Source organism: Xiphophorus hellerii, chromosome 16 (genome assembly GCF_003331165.1).
Source record: "Xiphophorus hellerii strain 12219 chromosome 16, Xiphophorus_hellerii-4.1, whole genome shotgun sequence".
Classification (NCBI taxonomy): Eukaryota; Metazoa; Chordata; class Actinopteri; order Cyprinodontiformes; family Poeciliidae; genus Xiphophorus; species Xiphophorus hellerii.
The window spans coordinates 24,400,127-24,426,367 of record NC_045687.1 but is presented as its reverse complement, the minus strand read 5'-3'; the positions used below and the strand labels follow the sequence as shown (position 1 = coordinate 24,426,367).

The following is a 26,241-nucleotide window of genomic DNA, read 5'->3' as shown; positions in this document are numbered from 1 at the left end:
TGTGCCTCAGATGGCAGCCAATTTCTGTCTCTGCTGAGGCAGACAGAACGTCCTAAACCTTTTTCGGCCTCATCTGGATAATAAGGGGATCATAGAAAATACAGAAGTTTACATATAGCCCATAAAAAGGCTGGAGTTAGCTCAGGCCAAACTTCTCTTGTTTCAGAGACGTTTAGTCACCAGACTTATTTCTACTCACTAAATGCCACAATAATGAGGGAAAGAATATGTCAGAGTTCAGAATTTGAATTTTACATACATTTCCTCAGTATTTGGTAACATTGCCTTTGACTTGAGTCAAACATGTTGGGTTTTCTTCTACAAGCTTTTCCCAATGCTGGAGTTCTGGCCCATTCCTCCTGACAGAGCCAGCGTTACTGAGTCAGGGTTGTAGGATCTACCTACAGCTTCTCTCCAGGATTGAGATCAGGACCTTGTGACGGCCGTGCCAGACCGGACTTCTTGTTGAAGTTAAGATGCTTCAAAGTGTGCAGCAAGATGCTGCAGATCAGTTTGTTGTGGAGAGCGTCATCTCTGCTGCCACCATCTGTTTGGGCAGCAGCATCAGAAAAAGGGGCCGAAAAAAACTCAACAACCTGATAAAAAAAGGCTGGTTCTGTTCTAGTTCTGTTCTGGTTCTGTTCTGGGGACGACTGTGGAACCTCTGGAGATGATGATGTAAAGAAGGATTCTTCATAAAATCAAGAAAATTATGGAAACCACTGAGCATCCTCTTCATGAGACTGTCTTGAGAAAACAGAGTATCTTCAGTCAGAATCTTCTTCAGATTCACCGTAACACAGGCCGCTACAGGAGATCCTTCCTGCCAAACGCCATCACCATCTACAATAACTCCTTGAGGAATTTGAATTAATGAGTTAGATCATTTAATTTCTCTATATGATCAAAAAGGTATTTTTGAATGGGATTTTGAACAGATGAATGCAGCAGCTTCCAGTGTCTGTTCCTCAGGACCAACCAGACTGATGCAGCTCCAGTCTGGGCTGATTTCTGCTGACTTCCCCGTCAGTCAAAACAGAAATACATCCTTAAAGTCCATCCACAGGTGTTCCTCCAATTGTCTCAAATGTGTGCAGTTAACCTATCAGAACTCTCCGAAGCTATGACATCATCATCTGTGCTTTCCCTCATTGTTTAAAGAGACAGTAATCAATCTCCAAACACACTTCTGATTTTGTGAAAACGTCAATAAATAAATCTCTGACATGTTCTTCCTCTGATTATTCTGGCATTTAGCAAATATAAATAATTGTGGTAATTCTTACTGACTTATAAGAAGAGAACTTAATAATGTAACTTCAGACAGCAAGAAAGAAAAAAGGTGTGTGCGTCCTTTTATGCGCTGTATGTAAACATCTGGCTTCGACTGTACCAGCAGAAGATGAGAATGACCTACATGTAGCATAACAACAGCTTACAGGAGTCATTCCTCCTATGCCAGCACAACTGTAGCTAGAGAGAGGTAACATGTGAAAGCACACTTAGGATGAAAAGGCTCTAGTCAAAGTCACACACTCCTCACTGAGCATACTTACAGTCTCAAATTTCCCAGAGGGAGGCTTGCACACAGAAACACACTCCCTGCTCTTTCACTCCAGCAAATCTCACTGATGTAATCTCATACTAATCTTAACTCTGACATTTACCCTCTCTAACTCTTCTAGGTGTGCGTTTTGCCCCCTTGCTTCCCAGCGGCGTGAGCATATTTACACTGAGGTCTCCAGAGTACACTAATGAAACATGTTCATACGCAGACACATGATGTTTCCTGGAAGTGCATTTTAACTACTACCAATAATATTTAACCTTACCCATGGCCAAGGTTTACTCAAATCCTGATTTTAAACTCAAAATTCAGACGTTCATATTCTGAGCTCAAAAGTTAGAACTTTTTCTCTAAGAAAAAGGTTGGAATTCTGAAAAAAATAAATAAAAATCATCTTCATGGTTCAAAAGTTCTTGGTGATTCACTAAGTACAATATTGATGTAATGTTTTTTTAATTTAAAATAATTGAATCTAATCTAATAATCTAATCTAATAATTGAATCTAATCTAATCTAATAATTGCCTCCTAATTACACTTCCCTAAGTGAGAACGGAAAGCATAAGAGGGGTTGGCTACATTATTACGATTCACTAAGCTGTAACAGAATGTTCTCCACTGGAGCAGATGAGTAGGCCTCACATTGTATTGTATTGAACAATACAAATGTATTTTTAATTAAAAAAACACATGATGATGACATATGATTTTCCCTCTTCCACCAAACTACGCTGGCGTTGGCCCATCAAATAAAACCCCAATAAAACACCTTGAAGTTTGTGGTTGTAATGTGTGAAAATATTGAAATGTTTTTGGGCCATGAATACTTTTGCAAGGCAGTATAGATGTGTCGTCTGATCTGATGCGCACCAGCCCCTTCCAGAAAAAGCTGGAAGCCGAGTTAGCACGAAAGCCTCTATCACCTCTCTCTAATTCACAATTTTCAAAATGTAGAAGAAAAACACCGACAGAAACACGATGGCAGCGATCCACTTCCTATCAGCGCGCCCAACGCTGCGTGTGAGACAAGTGGGAGTCGGTTACCTGGAACAAAGCTTCCCTGGACCACATCTTTATATGCCCACCAACTCTCATCAAGCTTGGATATAATAGGCTGAGCTGTGAAGAGACAGAAAAAAAGAGAATGTGAGGTTTTTAATAAGATCCTTAATGACTGCTCAAAATTCTCTTTCATATCAAAGCTCCTTTTTTTAAAACTCCCTGGCAAAGCAGGAAGAGATGAATACCACTATTAAAGAGAAAACATGAAGGCAGCTGTAAGCAATGATTAATACTGAATTTGAGGGTAATGACGCGTCTTCTTCAAATGCAAGTTATTTTATTAAAAATAACAATTCTAATAGGCTCCACTGTACATTAGAAGAGAGTGCTTATGTGTTTTCACTAACATTACCAAAAAGAAGCCATGAGTTTATTTAGACCCACCACAAGAACCAGAAATGTTATTGCAAAATGAAGCAATTTTTGATTTCTGAATAAACACAAAGATGAACCAGTAGGTTTAGCATGTTACCAAAATGCAAACTGCAGTGTGAAGAGCTTTGCACTTCCTCTCCACACTGATGCAATCTGTGTGTGAGGAACTTCTGTCACTGAAAACTTTTGCGGCTCAAAAATAAATCTGGGAAACCAATTTAGACAAACAGAAATGTCATTTCTGAAAGAGAAGACTGGAGCTGCAATGAAAACTGAACTCGGCTTTCATAAATCTTAGATGTAAGCTACATGGACCACTCGACTTCAGGCAGCGTCACCAAAAGCTTCTCACAGGAAATCCTCTTTCCCGTGAAAGATGGGAAATAAACAGACTTTCTACATGAAGTATAGAATTTGACACAGCTGTAGCGTTTGTATGTTTGTGTTAGTGCTGTATTAGATTTGACTCTAAAGGGAGAAAATGGATCTATGTTCCACTTGAAAGTGGAGAAATTAGTAGCTTTTGTTTATTGTTGTGAGTGGAAACCGGGGTGAGCCCACTGGTACATCTTTGTGTTTATTCAGAAATCAAAGGTACTTCATTTTGGAATAACATTTCTGAGTTCAAAGTAAAAAAAAAAAAAAAAAAAAGAAACACACAGACCACGTAAAACTGAGCTTGATTCTTGATTCTTGATTATTGCAGTTGTGAAAAAATAAACCAATTGGCAGTCAGTGAGTCAGGATCGTTACTGTGGGAGATGAAGCCATCAAAGCTGTCTCTGGTCCAGAACACTTCAACTGTCATCAGGAGGTTACAAACTCAATGGGGATTATTGCTTTTCCCCTATTCAAGACAATTTAGCCATAAAAATGTGTTGCTAAAATTTATTGCAACGTGTGATAATTTTTCAGTCCATAATTTGTTAGCTATTTTACAGATCTGGGTAGAGTTTGACTCAGCAGGTGAAAGAAAGAAATCAAGGCAGAAATCTAGAACTGGACAGATAGTTGTTTAGTCAAAGCTTCATCAAAGGCTGAAACACCAGAGATTCAGGTGAGTAACGTCTATTGCTTCTGGCTGGTTGACAGTTGAAACCAGAATACCAAATAAAGAAACAAAACCTTTTTTTTTCTCACTGTCTGAAGTTAAATCTGACCGAACCGTTCTCGTTTTTAATGTCAGGTAGAATTACCAAAATGATTTATATTTCCTAAATGTTGTGAGAACATTTTTTAGAAATTTTTTTTGTAACCTTCCTTGAACTCAAAAGTTTACATACATTAGGTGAGTACCAAGGATAACTGTTTATTAACCTGCATGACTTGGGGTCAAACCTTTAGGGTTTGGGTTTCCTAAGGGCCAAATTTCCAGCAAACCAAAAGCTTCTTGAAGGGAAACAAGAACGTTGGAAAACAGATTCAAAGGGAAATCCAACAAATACTTGAATGTGAAAGTGAAGATGTTGGAAAAAACATTTGAAAAATGTACCTTTTATTATTATGGCATTTAATAAATGTCCATTTTGTAAATCCCAACTGCCCTAAAATATCAAACTGATTGATTTATTGTCAGACACTGAGAAAAGAACAACTATATTTCTATTTCTATATAAAGTATATACCTATAAGTGTGTGTGAAGGTGTGTGTGCAGGCGTGCGTGGGTGTGTGTGTGTGTGTGTCGATATATTCCCCATGATTTGATCAAATGGTTTCTCTCACTCTGTTTCTCTATATTAAGCTGAAATGATGAAAAAAAAACAGTCCAACCAGTTTATAACTTTTTGTAATTATGTAGGAAGTCTGGACTCGTCCAGTGGGAATTCTGTCAGCTGATATAAAGTCCAAACAGCTGCAGATCTTGTATTCATGAATTATATATTTGCTGTGTGTGACTCGCTATGCTCTTTGTAATATGAGCGGTTTTATGCATATGCATGCGCTGTAAGTGTGATCAAAGTGTCGGCTCATGGTGTGTGAGAGCGCGGACTCAGTGCTCCAACTCTGCCCAACACGTCCGGACTTGTTGAAATCAACAGTATAAAAACCAGAGAAGAAGAAGAAGCTGACATTATAACCTGAGTGGCAGCTACTATTGAAAGAGTTACATGTATGAGGTACAGCTGCCTCATAAATCTGAAGCTATTAAATGGTCACATAAACATAGACTTTGTTTCACAGTTGTGTTTTTTAGAAAATATTATTATTATTATTATTTATTTTATTTTTATTGCATTTTCTGTGTTTTGTTGTTGGTTGTTTGTAGCTACATCAGATGGTTCTGGTGAATGATGGGAGTTTCCTTTGCATCCTTACCTGACGAACTGCAGATGATGTATATTTGCAAAATCAAACATAAATCCCAAATGAAACGCATTCTTCGTTTAATTCCTGCTCATGTCCTGTCGCTACTGCGGGATCGCGCTGAAAGACCACACGGGCAAACTTTGCACATTTTCCCCTGGTCCCCGTCTCCGTCCTCCGGCGCAGCGATGAAACGTTTGGAAGCCTCAAAGCTCCGGAGCGGGAGATCGGCTTCACCAGCGCCGTCCTCCTTCACTCACCGGTGCGTTGCCCAGGCAACATTTCTTACTCTGTATATTTTTTTATTATTATTTATTTTTCTGACTTTTTTCTTTCTTTCTCTCTTTCCTTCCTTCTTTCTTTTAACCTTAGAAGCGTGTGTGATGACGGTGTCTGTCAGTAAATGAAGCCGTTAGGACACCTGAGCGCTGAGGTCCGCCGCTCTGCGTGGAGATGATGCTGGCTGGGAGCGCGCAGCCGCTGTGGACGCGAAGCCCGAGGAGAGATCAGAAAAACTCCGCATGTTCATCCGATGATGTCAGGATGGATTCGCTAAGCTGACCATATATCCAGAAAAAAATGGCGAGACAATATGCTTTTGCTAATTAAAAGTGCAAAAAGGACAAAACAGTTCCAGTGTGTCACTCTTACAGTAAGACTGCATGTGGCTGGAAAAACTCAAACACTCAAAATCCTCCAGAAAACAAAACGATGTTAATCTGACATCCTGTGCAGAAAGTCCCTCTGTTGAGTCAGTTTCTCTATGGACGCAGTGAGGTGCATGCAGATGGCCTTGGTGATTGCTTGGCTGTTCTGACCTAAATAAATACCTCATAAATGTCTACCGTGAATATCGCACGCCCTCTGCTGGTAGCTTTGAGTAACTTGTAGTGGTCCATAAATTTAAGTTAAATAATCATTAGATTGGTTAGATGTGCCGTTACTTAATTTCATTAGGAAACAAGTATATTAGTATGTATTAAATATATCATTAGTGAACCATGTAGAAAAAAATAGTAATTTGATCTTACAATATTTAAATTAATTTTTATTTCAATTCAGTTAATTTATAAAGCACCAATTCACAAAAGAGTCTCAGTGCGACGCTGGTAACGTTGTTAGAGTGTTAATAGAGGAGCCATGTTGCGATGATTTCCTGAAGGTGGAGTTCAAGAAAAAGCTACTTTCTTAAAGAGATAGAGGCCCAATTTCAAGGCATTAAACCACAAAGTCAAACTTCTTTTAAGTCATATCTGATATATACCGTTATATAAAAAAAAAAAAAATTCCCTTCTCACCCACCGCGGGTGGTTCTTATCCTCTGAGCTCGGGTCCTCTACCAGAGGCCTGGGAGCTTGAGGGTTCTGCGCAGTATCTTGGCTGTGCCAAGGACTGCACATTTCTGGACTGAGATGTCTGATGTTGTTCCTGGGATCTGTTGTAGCCATTGGTCCAGTTTGGGGGTGACTGCCCCGAGGGCCCCGATGACCACAGGCACCACTGTGGTCTTCACCTTCCAGGCCCTCTCCAGTTCCTCCCTGAGGCCCTGGTATTTCTCTAGTTTCTCGTGCTCCTTTTTCCTGATGTTGTAGTCGCTTGGTATTGCTACATCTATCACAACGGCTTTCCTCTGTTGTTTATCCACTACGACAATGTCTGGTTGGTTCGCCATTACCATTTTGTCTGTCTGGATCTGGAAGTCCCACAGGATCTTAGCTCTGGCGTTCTCCGCCACCTTTGGGGGTGTTTCCCACTTTGATCTCGGGGTTTCCAGTCCATATTCTGCACAGATGTTTCTGTACAATATGCCTGCAACTTGGTTATGTCGTTCCATGTACGCTTTCCCTGCCAGTATCTTGCACCCTGCTGTTATGTGCAGGGTGCAAGATACTATATATATATATATATATATATATATATACATATATATATATATATACACTGCTCAAAAAAATAAAGGGAACACTTAAACAGGTGTTTAACACTTAAAGTGTTCCCTTTATTTTTTTGAGCAGTATATATAGTACAGACCAAACATTTGGACACACCTTTTAATTCAATGAGTTTCCTTTATTTTCATGACTATTGACATTGTAGATTCACACTGAAGGCATCAAAACTATGAATAACACATGTGGAAATATGCACTAAACAAAAAAGTGTAAAACAACTGAAAATAGCCCTTATATTCTGGTTTCTTCAAAGTAGCAACCTTTTGCTGTGATTACTGCTTTGCACACACTCTGCATTTTCTTGATGAGCTTCAAGAGGTCGTCACCTGAAATGGTTTTCACGTCATAGGTGTGCCCTGTCAGGTTAATAAGTGGGATTTCTTGCCTTATAAATAGTCATGAAAATAAAGAAAACCCATTGAATTAGAAGGTGTGTCCAAACTTTTGGTCTGTACTGTATATATAAAACCAGTACAGATCAAAAGTTTGGACACACCTTCTCATTGAATTCAATGAGAAGGTGTGTCCAAACTTTTGGTCTGTACTGTATATACAGTATATATAACATCTGAAGGTTGTTATTTCTTGATTGTGCTATAAAAGGCACAATGTGCCTGGGAAACATGCAGCACTGCCCCTTTAATTCTGATCACCCTGCACACAGAGTCCACAGTGGTCAGTCAGTCTTCTCCAGAACAACATGTGGCCTGGACCCCAGAACCTCCATGACCCACTGGGCTCCTGGTTTACTGCTAATTATCATTACAGCAGCAAATTATTTTACCCAGCACTGCACTGGGTAAAAAAACATATAAGCCTCTGTGTTTGTCATTTCCAACCACTATAAATAAAGGTCGACATGAGGGTCGTAGCCCTTTTAACCGAAGCTTGGGAACAACTAATGTAACAATTTAAATGTAATAAAGACAAACATTACAATTTGCCAGCAATCAAAGAAAGTTTTTAATATATCAGTTTTTGAGCTAGTAAACGTAAAAAATATAATTTTCTCTACATCTAATTTTTATTTGCAAAAAATTTTTTTTTTTCCCAAGAAATGGAGTAATATATTTTTTTTTACATACTTTTATATTAGGCTAATAATGTAGTAACTCAGATTATATATGTTTCTGGTTACAAAACTGTACTGCATGATTGGCAAGTTGCTGCCTTTATTAAACTTAGTATTTTAAACTTAGTATTTTGTATTTAGTATTTTGGTTAGTATTTTGTCTGTTATGACATGATGTTCTTAAGGACCAAGACTTTTTTTTTTAACATCCATGTTTTCATATTGTAAAGATTTTGTCTTCTTAAAATAAAACCAAGAGTACATGTAAAACAACATATTTATTCCTCAGAGCTCTGCAGGGTTTCTGCTTATAATCATAATAAGGTGAATCATGCATTCTAACATCAGTGTGAAAACCTTTAAATAACATCTCTCCAAGCCAACAAAAATCAAAGAAAACATGTCATAAAAATGCAATATGAGTATGTAATGTGAAGACATGTCTTAGTATTATACACTCAGAACCTTAACTGCTGTTATTCAGTATTTTTTTCCATCATCTATTTGGACGACACAGTGAGTTTTCAGATTATACATTTATAAGCTGAGAGAGAATCTTGGATGCTTTTATCTGTCTGACTCATTTCGCTACCCTGCACCTTCCCACAGACTCATACGCTCATCTTCCTCATGCGACGGAGAGCAGCTTTCCTCATCTCTCTCAGCACAATCTCCCTGTTGTTCTTCATGTTAGTTTTGGCCGTCTCCAAAAGAAAGTTAATCTTCTCCTGACTGAAGGGCAGCGTGAAGGTGGAGAACTCCTTCATCTTTGCTTTGACCTCCTCTGCATCTGCAGAAACAGTGAGAGACCTTTAATCAGCATCCTTACCGTCACCTTGAACACTACGCCTCGCTTTAGAGGACATCCACACAGATGGTGAGCTGAAATGACACAGAGATCGTCTTGTCTACTAAAGACCTGCTCTGGAATTTGACAAATGGTTCCAGCCACATTTTGTCGATTTATAAACACAAACTTCCAATGTCTTTGATCAGGATTTCATGTGACAGATGAACACACAGCGATACAAACCTGTGAAGGGAATTATACGGGGTATTTTAAAATGTTTTGAAATAATTATTTAAAGGGGCAGTATTGTTTGTTTCCCAGCCATAGAGTGAAATTTTATAGCACAATCAAGTAACTCTGTTACTTTCAACTGTTATGAACATATATATGCAGCTCTGGAAAAAATGAGACTGCTGCACTGAACCCCATTGAAAACCTCATTGTTATTCCACCAAATATTTATTTTGAACTCTTCCTGAGTTCAAACGTTAGTGTTGTTGTTTCTAAATGAATATGAACTTGTTTTCTTTGCATTATCTGAGGTCTGAAAGAATTGTATGTTTTGTTGTTATTTTGACCATTTCTGATTTTCCGCAAATAAATAAAAAGTTTTTGCTTGGAATTTCAGAGACATGTTGTCAGTAGTTCATAGAATAAGAAAACAACGTTCATTTTACTCAAACATAGACCTATGAAGAGTAAAATCAGAGCTTCTAGAGCTGTATATGTATCTATTTATATATCAAATATGACTTAAAAATTTGCCTTCGTAAATTGGAGATTAAAGGATTTCTCAAACATGCATGAAACAATCAAGACAACATTCCAGGCATGTTTTTGAAGAGGGAATAACATTATAAGATGATGTAAAGCTCAAAAAGTCGATTCAATAGAAAAAGCACATTTACGTTCAGACCCTCTCAGTCATTTCTTTGTGGAATCATTTTTTGCAACTGCAGTTCCTTCCATCTACCTGCTTTCCATTGACAGATGGAAAATTTCCACATCCATTAAGAACACCTTCTTCCACATGTTCTCTGTGGAAGAACATTGTGGAAATGTCCTTCCACAACAAGAACATTTGCCATGTGCCACATGGTTCATGTTTGCCACATGGTTCATGGCAAACTACACAAACCATGTGGGACGTACAGTATTATGGCTCTTTGTTTCGGCAGAGGATTTCTTCTTGCCACTCTTCCATGAAAGGTGCCGGTTTGGAACGAGCCTGACTAATAGGGAGGAGAGTGTAATGCTACTAAACTCGACTAATCAGTTAAGGCTGACAGATCAAACCTTTGCAGTTTTGCTGGTTGAAAAGCGGCATGTAGATGATGGTCGGCTCCTTTTCTTTTCCCTCAAACACGTAGCAGTTCTTCGGCCAGTCGCTCTCCTCCAGGATTTTATTATCTATCTGTGGGAAGGGTTTATTCACTTCAGCTGCATAGTCCCTGGCAAGAATCAGAGTCTGTAAAAGGAAGCAGTAGAAAGATCAGCGGCGCCATACTGGGCCTCTGTGCTTACAGCTAACAGATTTTTGTCATTTTAGACAACTTTAAAGTGATGATAGGAAGAAACACAGTGTGATATTATCAAATCTACTTTTTTTCATTAATGTAAAATCCCATAGAAAAAATAATTGTGTTGTTGTCTCAGACCAGGCAGTTTAATCCACAGTGACCCTCCTCAGCCACATCACCCTTTCTGCCATGTTAGTACAGGAGCCCTGAAGGGACAAACCACTCTCTAATTTATGAACACTTCCAAACGTTGTCTGGATCCCCAGTAGTTAGAATCCCATGAAAAGCATACACAATTTTGATCTTACAAGAGAATTTTGTATTATTTTTTTTACTTTTGCTTGTATTTTTTTCTTTTTTAGTTTTACTCTAATTTCAGTTCACCATCTACTATGCCAGCTGTGATCCAGTCCATTCTCTCAACTTCAACCAACCTATCAGTCTACTATTATTTCATGTATTTTTTTTTAACAACATCTATAAAATGTTTTCTCAGCATAACTTCAGGTATAGACTCATTAGGTTTACTCTCTTGGTTTTCAAGCATGCACACTGCTCTGGTTGACAGAAATAAGTAAAGGACTGTGGTTTTACTACAAAAAAACAAAACAAATATTCTATGTGGACAGGATTGCTTGTGTTGTGGTAAGTGAGCTAGTATGTCTCTGGCTCCATATCCAAACATAACTGTTGAGTATATGTGTTTACTAAGTTGATAAATCAGACATCATTTCTATATCCACTTCCTGAGATGTTACACAGAAGAATGCTGATATCAGAAAAGTCTCCAGACTGTTACAATTCTTTATCTTTGAGCCATCTGGATAAGGTGTTTTATTCTGAGCTGCCAGAATATGCCACATATATCTTACTAGATGGATTTGCCATCAGAGCCCACTGCGGCTGAAAACTGAGGTAAGTTTGTCTGCAGAAACTATTTTGATCAGAAAACATTTGAAATTGTCCAGTTGAGGGGCCATGATATCTTATATCCTCTATTAGCAACAACATCCACTTTATGCTCCAACCAACTGCTCAGCCTGTGATCAGGGGCAGCTTCATACAGGACATGTCTGTGTTTCACCACTCCTGAGTTAAATAATGAGGCGATTAGCAGGACTCTGGAGAACTTGACTGATTTAGAGGGCTGAGCATGTTCTGCCCTGTTGTCAGTGTTGTGTCGGGACACCATTTTCATTTTTTTCAGTGCAAGCATATCATTTGAATTCTTTGCATGTGTTTACATGAGATTTAACAGTAATTTTGAGCACCTCAAACATAATTCCAGCACTAGACTCTGGTGCAATGATGAGGTCGATGTCTCTCTTCTCTCCTAGGAATGACGGGTAGGCCATGTTGATCAGCAGCCCTGCATCGATCAGGTGGAATTCTTCTTTAGTCTGGAGACAATCAGGAACTGAATCATCTGTGGGAAACAGAAGTTAAGAATTTGTAAAAGCCGAGTTTATTAGTACAGCACATTTCAGCAACAAGGCAGCTCAGTGTGATTTGCACCATGAAAACATCATACAGTAACCAATTATAAAACAATCAATGCACATTATATTTTGTCTAATGCCATCATTGAGCAAACAGACATCAAATATATCTTTCAATGTTCCAGTTATGAATCAAAGGCAGCTCTAAACAGGGGCGGTTTTAGTTTCGATTTAAAGGAATTCTGTGTTTCTTAAAGAGACCAAATTTCAATTCCTTTCAAAAATGCTGGATTAACCTCAAAGGTAGATCAAATGTTTCAGTAACTCAAACTGGTTCAAACTGGGAAGAGTTTGGGAAGATGTGTCTAGCCTACAGCACATTTCAGGTCTTCCACAGATTATTTTAGTCAAATTTATTTCTGGACTCTGGCTGAATGATTTTAAAATGTTGCTTTTCTTCTGGTGAAGCTATTATTTTGTTGATATTTTGCTGATGTTGGTTGTGTCTTCTAAAGAATGTAGCTGAATTTTACCCGAACAAATGCTAAAATTTCTCTCTTTTTTTTTTGCTGAGATGATTATATATTTTCCAGTCTTTTCTGATAAAACATACCTGGATTTGTCACGTGGGAGACAGTGTTGATGAGTACACTGAGGGACGACCAGTGAAATAGAAGTATGCAGTTTGCTTAAAATATTTGACATAGAGTTGTAAGGAGTTATTTGTAATAGTTCTCCTGCCCACTGTGTAAAGATATTCCACAGTGAGTCTGTTGCAAAGTAAATAAATATTTGTGGTGGGAGCTAGCAGTCCTGTGCACACCACACACAACATAACATCTTGGGGTCCAGAGCAGATAACGATGTCACAACCTCACTTGAAAATGTCTAAACTCTTGTTTGTTTGTTTGTTTGTTTATTTGTTTGTCTTAATGCAGGCTAGCTGAACATCTGTGCTCTAGAGGTCTGTCCACTCACTCTGGAACTGATAGAGGAAGTTGCTGGTTGTTCCCCACTCCCACCTCAAAATAAGAGGAAGGACTTGCTTTGTAATGAAAGAAACTGGAGAAGAAGCACAGAAACAAAGTTTTGTTAAAATAAACTTTTAATTTTCTATTCCTTTCTGTCCAGTAAGCCCTGCCTGTGCTTCAGGTCTATAGAATACACACCTGATGTTTTGAAAGCTCCATCCTCCAAACCTTGGCCCCAGATCTCCACTGTCCTCACCAACCCAACACTCCACTGTTGGAACAGATTTTTTCTTTCTTCTGGACTCAGCGACTCCAGCAGAACTGACTCATTATGATGCACCTTGTCTTGAGAAAAGCATTTTAACAAGCATAGTAAGAAATAAAAACAAGAATTTGCTGCATCAATGTCCTGTTACAACTCAAAAAAAAGACTAGACCTTCTCCAATCAGCACTACCTGCATTTCCAATGACCATATATTACAAAAAGAAATTTGCTGAATAGAAACACACCAATTTACTGTAGAAGAAATTCATATTTGTCTATAAAAAGCATGTAGGTTAGAATTCATACCATGTAGGATTTTTTGCAACTTGTCAAGCTCAGACAGGGCAGTAGGATCCTGGATGGTGCTTGAGGTGAGAGTTATCAAGTTTCTGAGCACGTTGTACACACGCAGGTATTCCTTGGTCACATCATCTGTGGGCCCTGAAACAGAAGCACAAAGAAAACGAGTTAGGCCAGAAAGCCAAGATGAATTTACTAAGAATATGTTTCCAGTGGTGATTACCATTAAGCCAGGGAGGGATCACATCCCCGATAACTTCCTCATGAGCCAGTGCACAGCCTAAAACTCCTGCACAGTTAAAAAATATGTATTTATGAATGAAGGAAACAATTTGTGGTCATCCTAGATGCTGGTATTATTTGCTTCTATATGTATTTTAGTAGTATTAGGACAGGGCTTTGGTCCCCACCAGGTCCAGCAGTCTCCAGAGCTTTCTGATCAAGTACATTTTATAAGACATGATTGTGGTTTTAATATTTTCACAGTCATCAAAATAAATTATTCAATTTAAATTAAGGAAATACTGGGGATGTAACCAGGTCACTTTACTACTGTTTGGTAAATCAGATGGCTGTACTTGCCACCTGATTTAAAAGTCACTGGTTGTTTTATGGTTTTTGTGTTTTATTTATCACCTGAAAGTGTCGGCTGCATTAATTGCATCACACTCTTGTGTGATGACAAGATAAAGACTGTTCTATTCTAGTTTAACTTCTCTCTGTCTTCATCCCTACTAGATGTTAACAGATACAAAAAACAAGTCTACTCTTCTGGAAGAAACAATTGTTGATCTTGGTACTGTTTTGTTTTCAGGTCTTGAGTTTTTGTATGGCATTTAAATGATCACCTGAATCTGTGTGTTTGACAGTAGCCATGGCAGGATGTAACCACTGGGATTGAAATAAATTTTTTTATTAATTATAAGGTTGATCTTTCAGTTTGTTCTTCTTTTCACAGCAACTGCGATTCCTTTTTCCACACAAGAATTGCAGTTGTTGCAATTCCTGCAGGGAAAGATTGTTTTAAAAAATGATATTTTTAGTTATAAACAGATTTTTTGTTTATTTCGGTTATCTTTGATATTGAAATTAGTTTAATGGTCCTAATGTATGACTGGGACAAAAAAGCAAATATTAAAAAAACTGTAAGAAATTGAATCCTCTTTCGTGGAATTGTACTATTTGCATACATAACTCAGATGTGTTGTCACACATCACACAGAAATATTGACAACCATCCAAATAGCCCCTTGTAACTGAGGTATTGTATATATAGGCATTGTGATGACAGTTGAGTTTGGATATATTGCACAGTGATTGTGAAGCTCACCCTGTAGACTGATCATGTCCATCTCTGGTTTCTTCTCCATCAGCTCCCCGTTGTGAAACTTGCTGCCCAACAGTGACGTTTCAACAAAGAGGTTCAACTCTGTGAATCCTGCCTCATGAGGGCTCACCTCAAACCATTTACCTAACGAACAGAGAAAACCTTTAACGGCAACACTTTATTTGACGGGGTGTGCATAAGACTGACATGACACTGTCATAAACATGACAGAACACCTCTCATGAAGATGAAGGAGTCTTTATGAATATTTGCCACTGTTGTCATGAAGTGTCATTTGATAAATAATGACACTTTTAATGCAAAGTTGCATTAAAACTCATATTAAAAGTCCATTAAAATGGTTAACTGGTAAAATGGTAAACCCCTCAGTTACCGCAGATGAAGGTGTGTACCTTGCAGCGGCCCGTGTGAGTAGCAGTGTTTCTCTAGAGCACAGTAGACGGGGTAAGGGTTGGTGGCGTTCCTGCTGACCTCCTCTGAAAGACGCCGTTTATCCATCTGATAAAGTACAAGATGTTTTTTTTTGAGGAATCATCACATCTGATAAATGTCTAAGCTCCAAGCTACGCCTGTTTAACCTGTTTCATGATGCCGGCAGAGGTTAGAACCCCCCAGATGTCAGTGAGAGAGAAATCCTCCTCCTTGGACTTTTCAGTCAACCAGGCCACAGCGTGCTCCAGCTCCACCCCAGGACCCGACAGCTTGGACACCGCTTCATCCATGTTGGAGCTCCACTGAGGGTCATTGTACAGGAAGGCCATGGACCTGACAACATGAAGAGGGTGAGCGGCAGGCACACAGGAATCAAGAAAAAGCCTTGTGCTTAGAAATGTTGTAAAACGATACCACAAAAGTATAAATAACTTATTTATATTTGTATCAGACTCACAGCTGCCCTCCATTTGGTGCTCTTAAATAAAGTGTGGTCCACATGAAACAAGGTTTAAATTTGATCATTAACTAAATTATGGAAAGTAAATGGCAGAACTATCATAGATTGATTGACCAAACAACTCACTACAACTGACCTGAGGTCTAATGCCCCCGACATTCGTACTAATACAGACAGATGAGATTTGTGATGACCTTGCAAATTCTCAACCAATTCTGGAGGTACATAGGGACAAGGTTTTGGCAGCGTCAAAGGACTTGGAGCTCATGATCTGTAAAGCCTCTGACAGCTGACCTCGGGGACCACTGCCCTGCATGCTTTAAGTGTTTCCATTATGTCATTCATCGTTATCCAGAAAGGCCCACTGACAGCATTCAGAGCAGCAGAGCACCATCAATCAGGTCTATGTATGAGCAGAAATGGACGGTGTTTGAAAGCAGGACATACAGGAGCGAGATAGATGGCACTAAGAGCCTCCTCCTGGCTGTGACTGGTTGTTTCTGGAAGCAGTGTTTTTCTGCAAATGGCTGTAGGACCACAGGGAGGCAGAGTAGCTGGATTGTCTGTTTCATATTATGCTGTCAGGACATGGTGACAAGTACATAAAACCATACTTTTCTAAAAGTTACTTACTGTAGTTTTAAGTCTGATAGGAAGTGAAATATGTCCCTGGTTGTTCAGTAAAGCTTTTCTGTTTTTCATCTGTTTCTACATTGCATTTGTTCCAGTTCCATTCTATGTGAGATCCAGTCACTGGTTTCTAGCTTGTTTCAACTTCCAATTACTCAGCATTTGACCAGCATGTAATGTAATTATGGCTAATTTGTTCTGTTACCATGTTGACCCAGAAACTCCTCCTATGTAGAGCAAAGTGTCCAGCATGGCTTCCTTTTCCAGCTGATACAGGAAGCCTATGAGACTCACAGCTGCCCTCTGACCCCCACCAGAAGCCACCAGGGCGATGTGAGGGACTAAATCCTGGAAAGAGAAACCAGAGAATTAGACAAGTTGATTGCTCTAATTGCAAATTACTTTAAACTAAAACTACTCCTCTTTTTCTTTATTTTAGAATGGACCATCTCCCCCACTGACCAGAATGGGCATCAAGAGACCTTTGGCAAGTAACCTGAATGAACAAGGGCCAGAAAATTGAGACTGCAGAATTTTGTGTTTGACAAAGGATCTCTGTCTTTCCTATTCAGCTTTCTAGTCACATAAGAAGAGAAACGGCAAAAGCAAGTGTATTAGCAATGTTTGTGAACAACAGATAATGTGACCCAGGATATGCTACTGTTAAATAATGTTTCTGCACCCTGGATTTTGAACTCTTACTTCTGCCGCCCCCAAACAACCTCATCTTCTCTTCCTATAGATGACGAACCTGACCCTGTCAGACCTCGTCTCGCTGCAGTTGAATTAGGTCTTCCTGTAACTCACTGTCTGTGCTGTCTTTTACCACGTAGACTTTAAAATTGGCTCAGAGTTGATATCTTTAGCTGTCTTTCTATCCTGCATGAAGCCACTAAAGCAGCTACTGCTGGCCATTAACTCATCATGTTTTCTTTGACATAGAAAGTTCTCCTGGACAGGCACATTGGTGCTTTCTGTGCTCTTCTCTTCTCAAACCCCCGGTCAATTATGCCAGTAAAATTTGATCTAATTTATATACTATATATATTTCTTTTCATTAGAAAAATAAAATAAAGATGGGTGCAGTGGTCGCACAGGAGTAAAGCATGACACATGTTTGGAGTCTGTGATGCGGCCCTCACAGGTTGATGATCCTTGTTGCATGTCTTCCCCTTCTCTCTCAATCCACTTTCCTGTCTATCTGTTATATAAAAGCCAGTAGAGCTGACACAACCTTTTAAAAAATAAAATAAAGAGAAGTGTAGATATGTTTTTCTTACCGCATTACAGTTGATCTGCAGATTGTTCAATGCCTGTAGAACAATTTCTTTTCTCCTGTCAATATATTGTTGTTCTCCAGCACACAGAGCTGAGGAGTGACGGATGGTTTCCTGAAGACAATTCATGACTGGAGATTATCAGGTTGTTCTGCAGAGTCAACAAGTAAGGTTTTGGCTGAAGGAATGATGAAGATTACAATAAGCCTCATTCTGCATGTCTTACAACAGAGCCATTACTTCACGGTGAAACAGCGCAGGTGCTAGACTGACCTGCCTGCAGTCCAGACCTGTCTCCCACTGAAAATGTCTGGTGCGTTATTTACTGTAGTTGCACATCAAGAAAGAATTCCACCTATAAGATTTCAACAATTATTGCTCCTACATGCTTACTGAGTGTTGTTAAAAGGACTCAGCAGTAAACATGGCCCTGTCCAAACATTTTCTGAATGTCTTGCAGGCATCAAAATCTAAATGTGGTGTTTCACATCTTTGGTATTGATTGATTTCCATGAACTGAATTGCATTGAGAGAGTTGAGATTTAGAATACTGCAACCTTTTGTAGTTTGTTTTTATCATTTACAACTATTTTTGCTCCCAGAGGGAAAAGCCCACTGCATTGTGATCTTGGAGTATTATTTAAGAATCACTAAGTTCCAGAATGACTTTTTGCTTAAAGGAATTTATACAGTGGTCCAGCCTAACAATGATTGTTATGCCTGTGTTTTCATTACAGCCATCTGTGATTTGGACAGAAATCATGGAGAGACTGTTTGCTCGGCTCCATGGAGCTCCGCAGCATCAGTTTGTTGATCTGGACCATTTACAGTTTATAATTGGACATGAAAAGGTGCTAGTGTGTTCCAACTCCAATCAGATGACCTTTCTGTCTGGCCTAAGCTTTTGAGACCTCTTGAGTTAAAAGATGCAAGGAGAAACCAATTCTCTTTTTATCTAGGGGTTGTAAAAACTGCAAAGGGGCAATGAAAACTCATAATATCAAAAGACTACCTCCAAAGTTTTATTAATTTGAAAATGTCAATAGCATATGGTCAAATGAATGAGCAGAGAACCAGAGTGGTGCATCACAGATGATGTTTTGTAGAAGCTCCCGTTTTGTAGATGGCATTCCATATTGTATAGAGACAGCAGGAGTGGATAAGTTATGCAAATACAGTGTACAGATATAGTGCTAGAAAATTAGTTTGTGGTTTTCCAACTTTTTCACTCTGAAAGCTTTTACCAAACTGAAATGTAACTATGTGGATACTGTTACGCGACTTGTGCTTTGGCAAATGGATGATGAAGCAGTTGGCTGGAACATATTAATGACATAAATAATTGTATCTTAACTTTTCTGTCAATATTGTAGGTGATGTCAGCATTCAGCTGTCCACATCCTTACTCTATTGAAACCAGAGATGAAGAATTTGCATCTTTTTAACCACTTAAGCAGCGTCTGGATGTCTCTCTGCACTCCGAGTTCAGCACGTCCCATCCTGGACTGCTAGTGTTCTGCCAAAGTATTCTCCTCCTGTCCCACGAGCAAGCTGTGGCAGAGCCAGGCTTCTCAGTTAATGAGGAATTCTCAAAGTGTCTTTGACCAAGGAGCTCAGGCCTTGTTTATTAATGACTTGTCACTTGAACAAAACTTATTCTCATGTGATTTTAATTGTGTTTTTTTATTTGATGGAAGCACCGCAATTGTGAAATTGTGTTGTTGGGGTTTTTTTACATTAGCAAAATATTGACAAAAGTTCACATTTGTAATGGGGACACAGCTAGTATGTCTGTCTCTAAGAAAGTAGAGTGAGCTCTGTTATATGTACTGCATCACGTTACCTGAAGAAGCGATGAGAAGATGTAAGTAGTCTGTGGCCTGAGCCATTGATACAGTGATCCAATATTAATGCTGTTTAAAATTGGCAAATCAAAAGATAAGACTCATCACACCAGGCATCATTTTTCAAAACTATTGTTCAACTTGCCTCCTCATCCTGATGCTTTATTTGGTGTTCAGCATCTTGTCTTCCACATGTAGAAACCCAAGCTAATTGAGTTGCTAACATGTGATTTGCTACACGTGTTAACAAGTACCAATTTACAACCAAAATAATCTCATACCTGTTTCCAAAGAAAAGATCTCTAAGTCAAAGAAGGTAGACTCTCTCTGATTCTCCCTCTCTATTGGACTTTTGCATTTGGTAAATGTAGAATTCTTAGTTCAATTAACGAAGTTGTGTTGGTATTAAAAAATATTGTGATGGTAAAATTGTTTTATGAACTGTCTGTTGGTTTGTAGTTTGGTTTTAGTGAGATCTGAATAATGACTTATCACACATGTACTGTATGTAATGAAACATTGCACCGTGTTCCAAATTATTATGCAAGTGATATTTTCTCAGATTTTCCTAAATGGTCAATGCAAATGATGGTCAGTATAATTTTCAAGTCATGAACTATTACAGTATAAATCAAATTTTACTGAACAAAGCTCCCCATGAGAACAGTATTTTTTTCAAAAATAAAAAACTCAAAATGTACTGTTCCAAATTATTATGCACAGCAGATTTTCTAAACATTTTATGGATTATAAAGAACAGCAAACGGTCATTCTTTCAATGTGCAGCATTAAGTGGTAACATGTACTAAAATCAAAAGCTATTTCAATCAAAAACATCTTAACAGACAGAGTTCCATGTTAACATAGGACCTTCTTTGATATCACAGCACAATTCTTGCATCCATTGAACTTGTGAGTTTGTGGAAAGTTTCTGCTTGAATTTCTTTGCAGGATGTCAGAAAACCTTCCTAGAGCTGCTGGTTGGATATGAACTGCATTCCACCCTCAGATCTTCTGCTTGAGGAAACTCCAAAGGTTCTCAATAGGGTTGAGATCAGAGGTCAGATGAGGATGGTGACCACACCATGAGTTTCTGCCCTTTCATTCCCATAGCAGCCAATGACACAGTGGTATTCCTTACAGCATTCATTGTCTTGCATGAAGCTGATTTTGCTACTGAAGGTTCGGCTCTTCTTTTTGAACCATGAAAGAAAGTGATCAGTCAGAAAGTCCATATACTTTGCTGAGGTCATTTTCACACCTTCAGGGACTCTGAAGGGGCCAACCAGCTCTCTCTCTCTCTCTCTCTCTCTCTCTCTCTCTCTCTCTCTCTCTCCCCATGATTTCAGCCCTCAGCATGACTCCACCACCTCCTTGCTGAAGTCACAGCCTGTTGGGACGTGGTGGCCATCCACCACCAATCCACTACTGCGTCCATCTGGACCATCCAGGGTTGCACAGCAGTCTTCAATGAACAAGTCTGTTTGAAAATTAATCTTCATGTACGGCTGGAGCCACTGTGACCGTTTCTGCTTGTGAGCTCTGGTTAGGGGCCCAATAGTAGGTTCATGCACCACAAGCCTCTGGAGGATCCTTCACCTTGAGGTTCCAGAGGCTCCAGCAGCTTCAAATAACTGTTTGCTGCTTTGTAAGGGCATTTTAACAGCTGCTCTCTTAATCCGATGAATTTGTCTAACAGAAACCTTCCTCATTATGCCTTTAATAGAGATCCTTTCTCTTTCCCATATTGCTTGAAACCTGTGGCCTGCTTAATAATGTGGAACATCCTTCTTAAGTAGATTTCCTTTAGTTGAGCTCATCAGACAAACTAATCAACCAGCTCTCTGAAATTAATTATAGTGATTCAAAGAGCCCTGACACACAATACCATCTATAAATTTAATAGCAGAACAAAAACAATTATCTTTATGACACTTAAATTAAATTTACATAATAATTTGGAACACAGTGTAAACTGGCTTTGCACCATTTCATAATTTGTTAAGTCATACTTCATTACCATCAGCCTGTACATTTTCTCTGTGAAAATAAATAAACAGTATAAACAGTAAAACACTGTTTTAATAAAAAGGTATTAAACTTAACTTAATAATTTCTGTTTGTACTCCGTGACACTTTCTGTTTAAACCTTCTTGTACAATGTTTAATCTAACAACAGATTGACCAAAAATGTTAGTCAGTCTTTTGAAAAAGGTCTGAAATTGTTTTTGAAAACCTGTGGATACATACTAATAATTAAGAACATCTTTTTACAGGGATATGCTTTATGTACATGTATCCTCCCATGATGTAAACTGGAACTAGTCAATAGAAACTGATGTCGCCATTAAATTTTAACTGCAAGTATCTCAACTGCATAAAAATGGAAGACTTGATAGTCAACCCCTGTAAGAAAACGCTCTACAAAATACAAATTCTGGCGTTTCGACCAATGATTGTCTCACCTCAGAAGCTGTCATATTTCCCTCCATGTTGTCCACTGCCTGCAGTGCAACTCCGGAAATCACCAGGCAAAAATAAAACCCCAAGCCTAAATAAAAACCTGTATTTCCTCTCCGTGTCTGCATGCTGACTCACATACATTCATACACATAAGGCTACAGGTTCTTCCTGCTTCTCTACATTCACCGTAATGTCTGAGGAAGTTGCACAAGAAAAGAGATATTTCATCAGCACACTAAGGCCGCCTGATCTCTTCCATGTGTTGGCAATGCAGAGAAACAGTTTCAAATGTAAACCAGATGTTTGAGTCAAAGTAGAAAGCAGCAAAAACATCTGTCTGGGATCTTTTGTCCACAAAGTGTTCTTGTTTGGAATAAAGCTTTGTAAAGAAAACAAACAAATGAAGAAACAGTGCTGTATATATATACATATACATACTGTATATACAGTATATACTGTATAAGTGTGTGTAGTCCTTGATGCGGCTGTCACAGGTTCGAGTCCCGGCACAATGACCTTTGCCGCATGTCTTCCCCCTTCCTCTAGTGTTTTATTGAACACTAGGGCCAATTAAACAAGATTTTGATTGTCTCCTGTCCCCTAAGAGCACGCCTCAAGTTCCTGATTAAGTTTTTTTTTCAGCAGCCAACTGGACGCCTCTTACCTCTGATATGTCTCCATTGGTTTGTGGTGCCAGAAACACAAAGGACTGTTTCTTGGTAGATTATAGCATCAGTGGAAACACTGGAACTGGTTTGATGGAATGGACCTTTGTGTAACATCCTAAACCTTACTGACAGACAAACAACAACAGAAAAAAAATATATTATGGCAGAAAGCCCAAGGGTAAACTTGTCCTAAGAAGTGAGAAATACATTTCAAAAGATTGACTGTGAGCAGGATTCCTCACCTTTGTTCTGCTCTTTCTTTCACTCTTTTTTTTGTGAGTACATAAAAAATGTAGGGTGTAACAGTAAAAACAACAAAGATTGTAGGCTTTATGAACAACAGAACCTGCTAGACAATTATTACTGCTATGAATATAAAGTCTTGTAAACAGGGAACAATACAAAGTAGGCTTATTCATGAAGTATAAGGGAAAGAGACGTTTTCAACAGTCACCCATACTTTGTGTGTACCAGCTAATTCTTCTAAGGTTGCAGGGAGTTCTGGAGACTTTCTCCACTGGTAGTTGGTAGAGGAGGTGAGGTAAATCCACTGCAACAAACTGCTGTCAAACGTCGTGTAATTAGCAAACAGAGGTTTGTAAGAGAACTTGAGAGAATAAACAGCAGACAGAGGAACCCAGCAGCAAGTTCTTAAAGATGTTTGGTGCAGGGTTAGGCTCAAAAACAATATCCCAAGCTTTGAACATGTCCCAGTGTTCTGTTCAATCCCTCATCTGAACAGGGAGAGAGGATGGACCTGCACACCTACCAAAGCGCCAAGACATGTAAAAAGTTAATCTTGTGGGGGGTTTTTGGTGTGGGAATTGTTGCCTTATATCTGAGGGAAGGATTATCTTTGTACAACCTACAAAAATAATCTTTAATATGTCTATTTTTCATGTGGGAGGGGCAACAGCTTCACCCAGCTTCCTTAAACTTTAGGTTGTTTCTGTTTCACTTCTTCCTATCTGCCAGTGGCAGTAGACAAACTGGACATGTCTCCTTTGGTTCGCTGCAGGTTGACATATGCTACTGAAGTATGCCCCACATGGAGTTAAGCACCATAACTCCAAATCAGTCAGTAACATTTATTGTGATTCAGTTTCACCTGCTGCTGTGCAAATGAAACACACAACAGGTGGAAATGAGAGGCAACTAGCAAGACAGTCTCCATAAAAGAATGATTCTGCAGGTGGTGACCACACTTGCTTCTCTGTTCTTGTCCTTTCTGGTTGAGCTTTTAGTCACTTTTTCCATTTTGTCAGTGCTGTCACGAATCGAAGCAACATGAGGCATTTTTTTCAGACCACTGAAGTTGCTCAACTAGAGCGGCTAATCTAGTCATTCCTTCTACTCCAGTTTAGTTATGTCTCTTAGGTCCTGTTATTCTTTCTCAGACTCATTTGCTGGTTCACTCCCTCGCCCCGTGTGTCATCTTCTCTCTCTCTCTCTCCTCAGTCTGCTGTCTGCTCTCTCCCCTCACTCCTCCAACCTGTAAGTTATTAGTTAGTTATTACCTCCCAGTACCTAAACACCTCTTTTTCAGTCACTCCTCGCCAGTTCCTTCCGTTACTTCCTGTCGTTTTCCCGTTCTACTCAGTGTTTTCTTTGTGTTTCCCTGATGGTTGTTTTTACTTAGATTTTTGATTTATTTTTCTGCCCTGGCTCCCTCTACTAATTGTAAGTTTGGGGGTTTTTTTACACTTTTTCATTAAACCTTCAAATTCACTTGCTGCCTCTGTACTTTTGCATTTGGGTCCTACATCAAACCTCCTTCACATCATTACACCAACATGACCGGTTTGGAGGTGGGTCAGTCATTGTGTGGGGAGGCTTTTCTTTGGATGGCCGCACTGCCCTCTAGGTGCTGGCCAGAGGTGCCCTGACCTCCACAAAGTAACAGGACGGGATCCTCAGACCCACTGTGAGACCATGTGCTGCTGCAATGGGCCCTGGGTTCCTTTTTATGCAGGTGGCTGAAGTGTGTCAGTAGTTCCTGCACAATGAGGGCATTGATGTTGTCGGTTCCCCAGATCTGCATCCAATTGAGCACATCTAAAAGTTGCCTCAAAGTTGTTTAAAAGACAGCAGGCTCGTGTAAAGGCAGCAGGACACTGGGTCTTGAGGCCTCCTGAGCTACAACAATTCTACTTTTCTACATTCTACAATTCTACTTTCTTCTTGAATTAGTATGAGTTACAACAAATTTGATTTCCCTTGGGATCAACAAATCATTTTTGAACTGAACTGAAACTGAACAGACGTTACACTGTGACTTATGGTTCTGTGGATTCCTGGATGACTTCCAGGTGAATTCACACTGGTCATTCAGAACTTCTCCTCAGTGAGACAGTCCTAAGAAACCGAGCTCAGCCTTCCAGGTGCTGCTTGTGGACAAATGTCCAGGTTGACTACGTGTCAAGTGCACATTTGTTTACATTCAATCTTGACCTGAGCAGAGAGCGAGGAGACATATCCACTCTGGCAGTCATCCACAGAACAAGAGTTACAGTTGAACTTCCATTGCTGGTTTGCTGCAGCAAACCAGCAATCTGGAGCTTGTACGTGCTGAGTGGGGGGAGAGGCTATGAGCAGCAAGTACACAAGCTTGATTGGCAGTGCTGAGGCCTTTCTCCTGGATCTAACTGGTTGATTCTGACCAGGCGTGGTCCTTATGCAGATGGCAGCTGGACTACAGGAAGGAGGACAAGACACTTGATTGTTTTCCCAGATTATCTGTCTCAGATTTTAATGTCAGGTCAGTGACAGTTTTAACAAATATATAAAATCTATATTTTTATAAAAGGACCGACTGCAGCTTTAAGGAAAGTGAAATACTCAACAATGGAGCGTCTAAGCTAGTCTTAAACTGCTGAGGATGGAATGCTGTTGTGTTGTCAATAAAACCGTTGTGTGCTAATAATGACAGCAAGGATCACAATGTACGCAGCTATTGCTCAGTTTAATGAGTTAACTTGGAACAACAAACTTGTAGCATAAACAGCAGAGAACACGTAGTTCCAATTTTAAAAACCAGATCAAAGTCAATTCTAACAATTAGTCTGAACATAAAATAGTCCGTCTATGTCTGTCCTGTACTCCGACATAGCTTACAGCCATGCATTAGCTTCTACTGGAAACATTGTAACAGACTTAAATTAGCTAAAAACGCACCTTAACATGGTCTGAGTGAAGCTGTTTCTAATCAATCTGGCATAAAATGAAATGGATTTTAATTAGAGTGGCTGGTCTTAATATTCTGTTATATAGTCTAAATGTTTGGCTTTGATATAAGAACACTTGTTGACAACATTTAGATAACACATTTAAATCGCTGGACTCTTCTGTGTTTAGCTTAGAGCCTTAACACCAACCTTCCCCCCACTTGTTAACATCTTCATCTGCAATATTAAACAGCTGCAATAAATTGCTTTTTAATATAATACATAGGAACAAAAAGCACCAAGTCTGTCTTCTGTTCCTTCCTAAATGCAACGTTCA

The 26,241-nt window shown here is 39.2% G+C and overlaps 2 protein-coding genes and 1 long non-coding RNA gene across 6 annotated transcripts in view; 1 reads left to right on the top strand and 2 right to left on the bottom strand.

Annotated features, from left to right (window-relative positions):
* Positions 1-5,470, bottom strand: part of LOC116735520 (carbonic anhydrase-related protein 10-like) — a 121,345-nt gene extending 115,875 nt beyond the window's left edge. For all 3 annotated transcript variants that reach the window (XM_032587466.1, XM_032587469.1, XM_032587467.1), the window contains exons 1-2: positions 5,321-5,470; positions 2,611-2,685 (exon numbers count right to left, since the gene is read on the bottom strand). In XM_032587466.1, the coding sequence (XP_032443357.1) occupies positions 2,611-2,685; positions 5,321-5,381 (136 nt within the window). In that variant the 5' untranslated portion in view covers positions 5,382-5,470. The remainder of the gene's footprint in view (positions 1-2,610; positions 2,686-5,320) is intronic.
* LOC116735521 (uncharacterized) lies at positions 606-16,319 on the top strand. Its single transcript, XR_004342391.1, has 3 exons — positions 606-618; positions 6,471-6,475; positions 16,214-16,319. It is a non-coding gene; the product is annotated as an uncharacterized LOC116735521 (long non-coding RNA).
* LOC116735519 (cytosolic phospholipase A2 gamma) lies at positions 8,592-22,301 on the bottom strand. Of its 2 annotated transcripts, none has more exons than XM_032587464.1 (13): positions 22,075-22,301; positions 17,769-17,879; positions 16,694-16,836; positions 15,545-15,731; positions 15,359-15,464; positions 14,949-15,089; positions 13,842-13,907; positions 13,625-13,759; positions 13,251-13,397; positions 13,060-13,143; positions 11,914-12,068; positions 10,419-10,590; positions 8,592-9,122 (listed from the first exon to the last, which is right to left on the bottom strand). In XM_032587464.1, the coding sequence occupies exons 1-13, from the start codon at positions 22,195-22,197 to the stop codon at positions 8,944-8,946; spliced, it is 1,749 nt and encodes a 582-aa protein (XP_032443355.1). In that variant the 5' UTR covers positions 22,198-22,301; the 3' UTR covers positions 8,592-8,943. The 2 variants fall into 2 exon arrangements, with proteins under 2 accessions (XP_032443355.1, XP_032443356.1); XM_032587465.1 differs by having other exon boundaries at positions 17,769-17,916; positions 22,075-22,188.
* Between the last annotated feature and the right edge of the window lie 3,940 nt (positions 22,302-26,241).

Excerpts from the sequence above, each read along its gene's own strand:
- LOC116735519 (XM_032587464.1), bottom strand. The coding sequence starts at position 22,197 with ATGCAGACACGGAGAGGAAATACAGGTTTTTATTTAGGCTTGGGGTTT. Across the intron at positions 15,090-15,358 it reads CTCACACGGGCCGCTGCAAG|GTAAATGGTTTGAGGTGAGC; the intron begins GTACACACCTTC and ends TCTGTTCGTTAG. Across the intron at positions 13,398-13,624 it reads GTTGCAAAAAATCCTACATG|ACAAGGTGCATCATAATGAG; the intron begins GTATGAATTCTA and ends GCTTTTCTCAAG.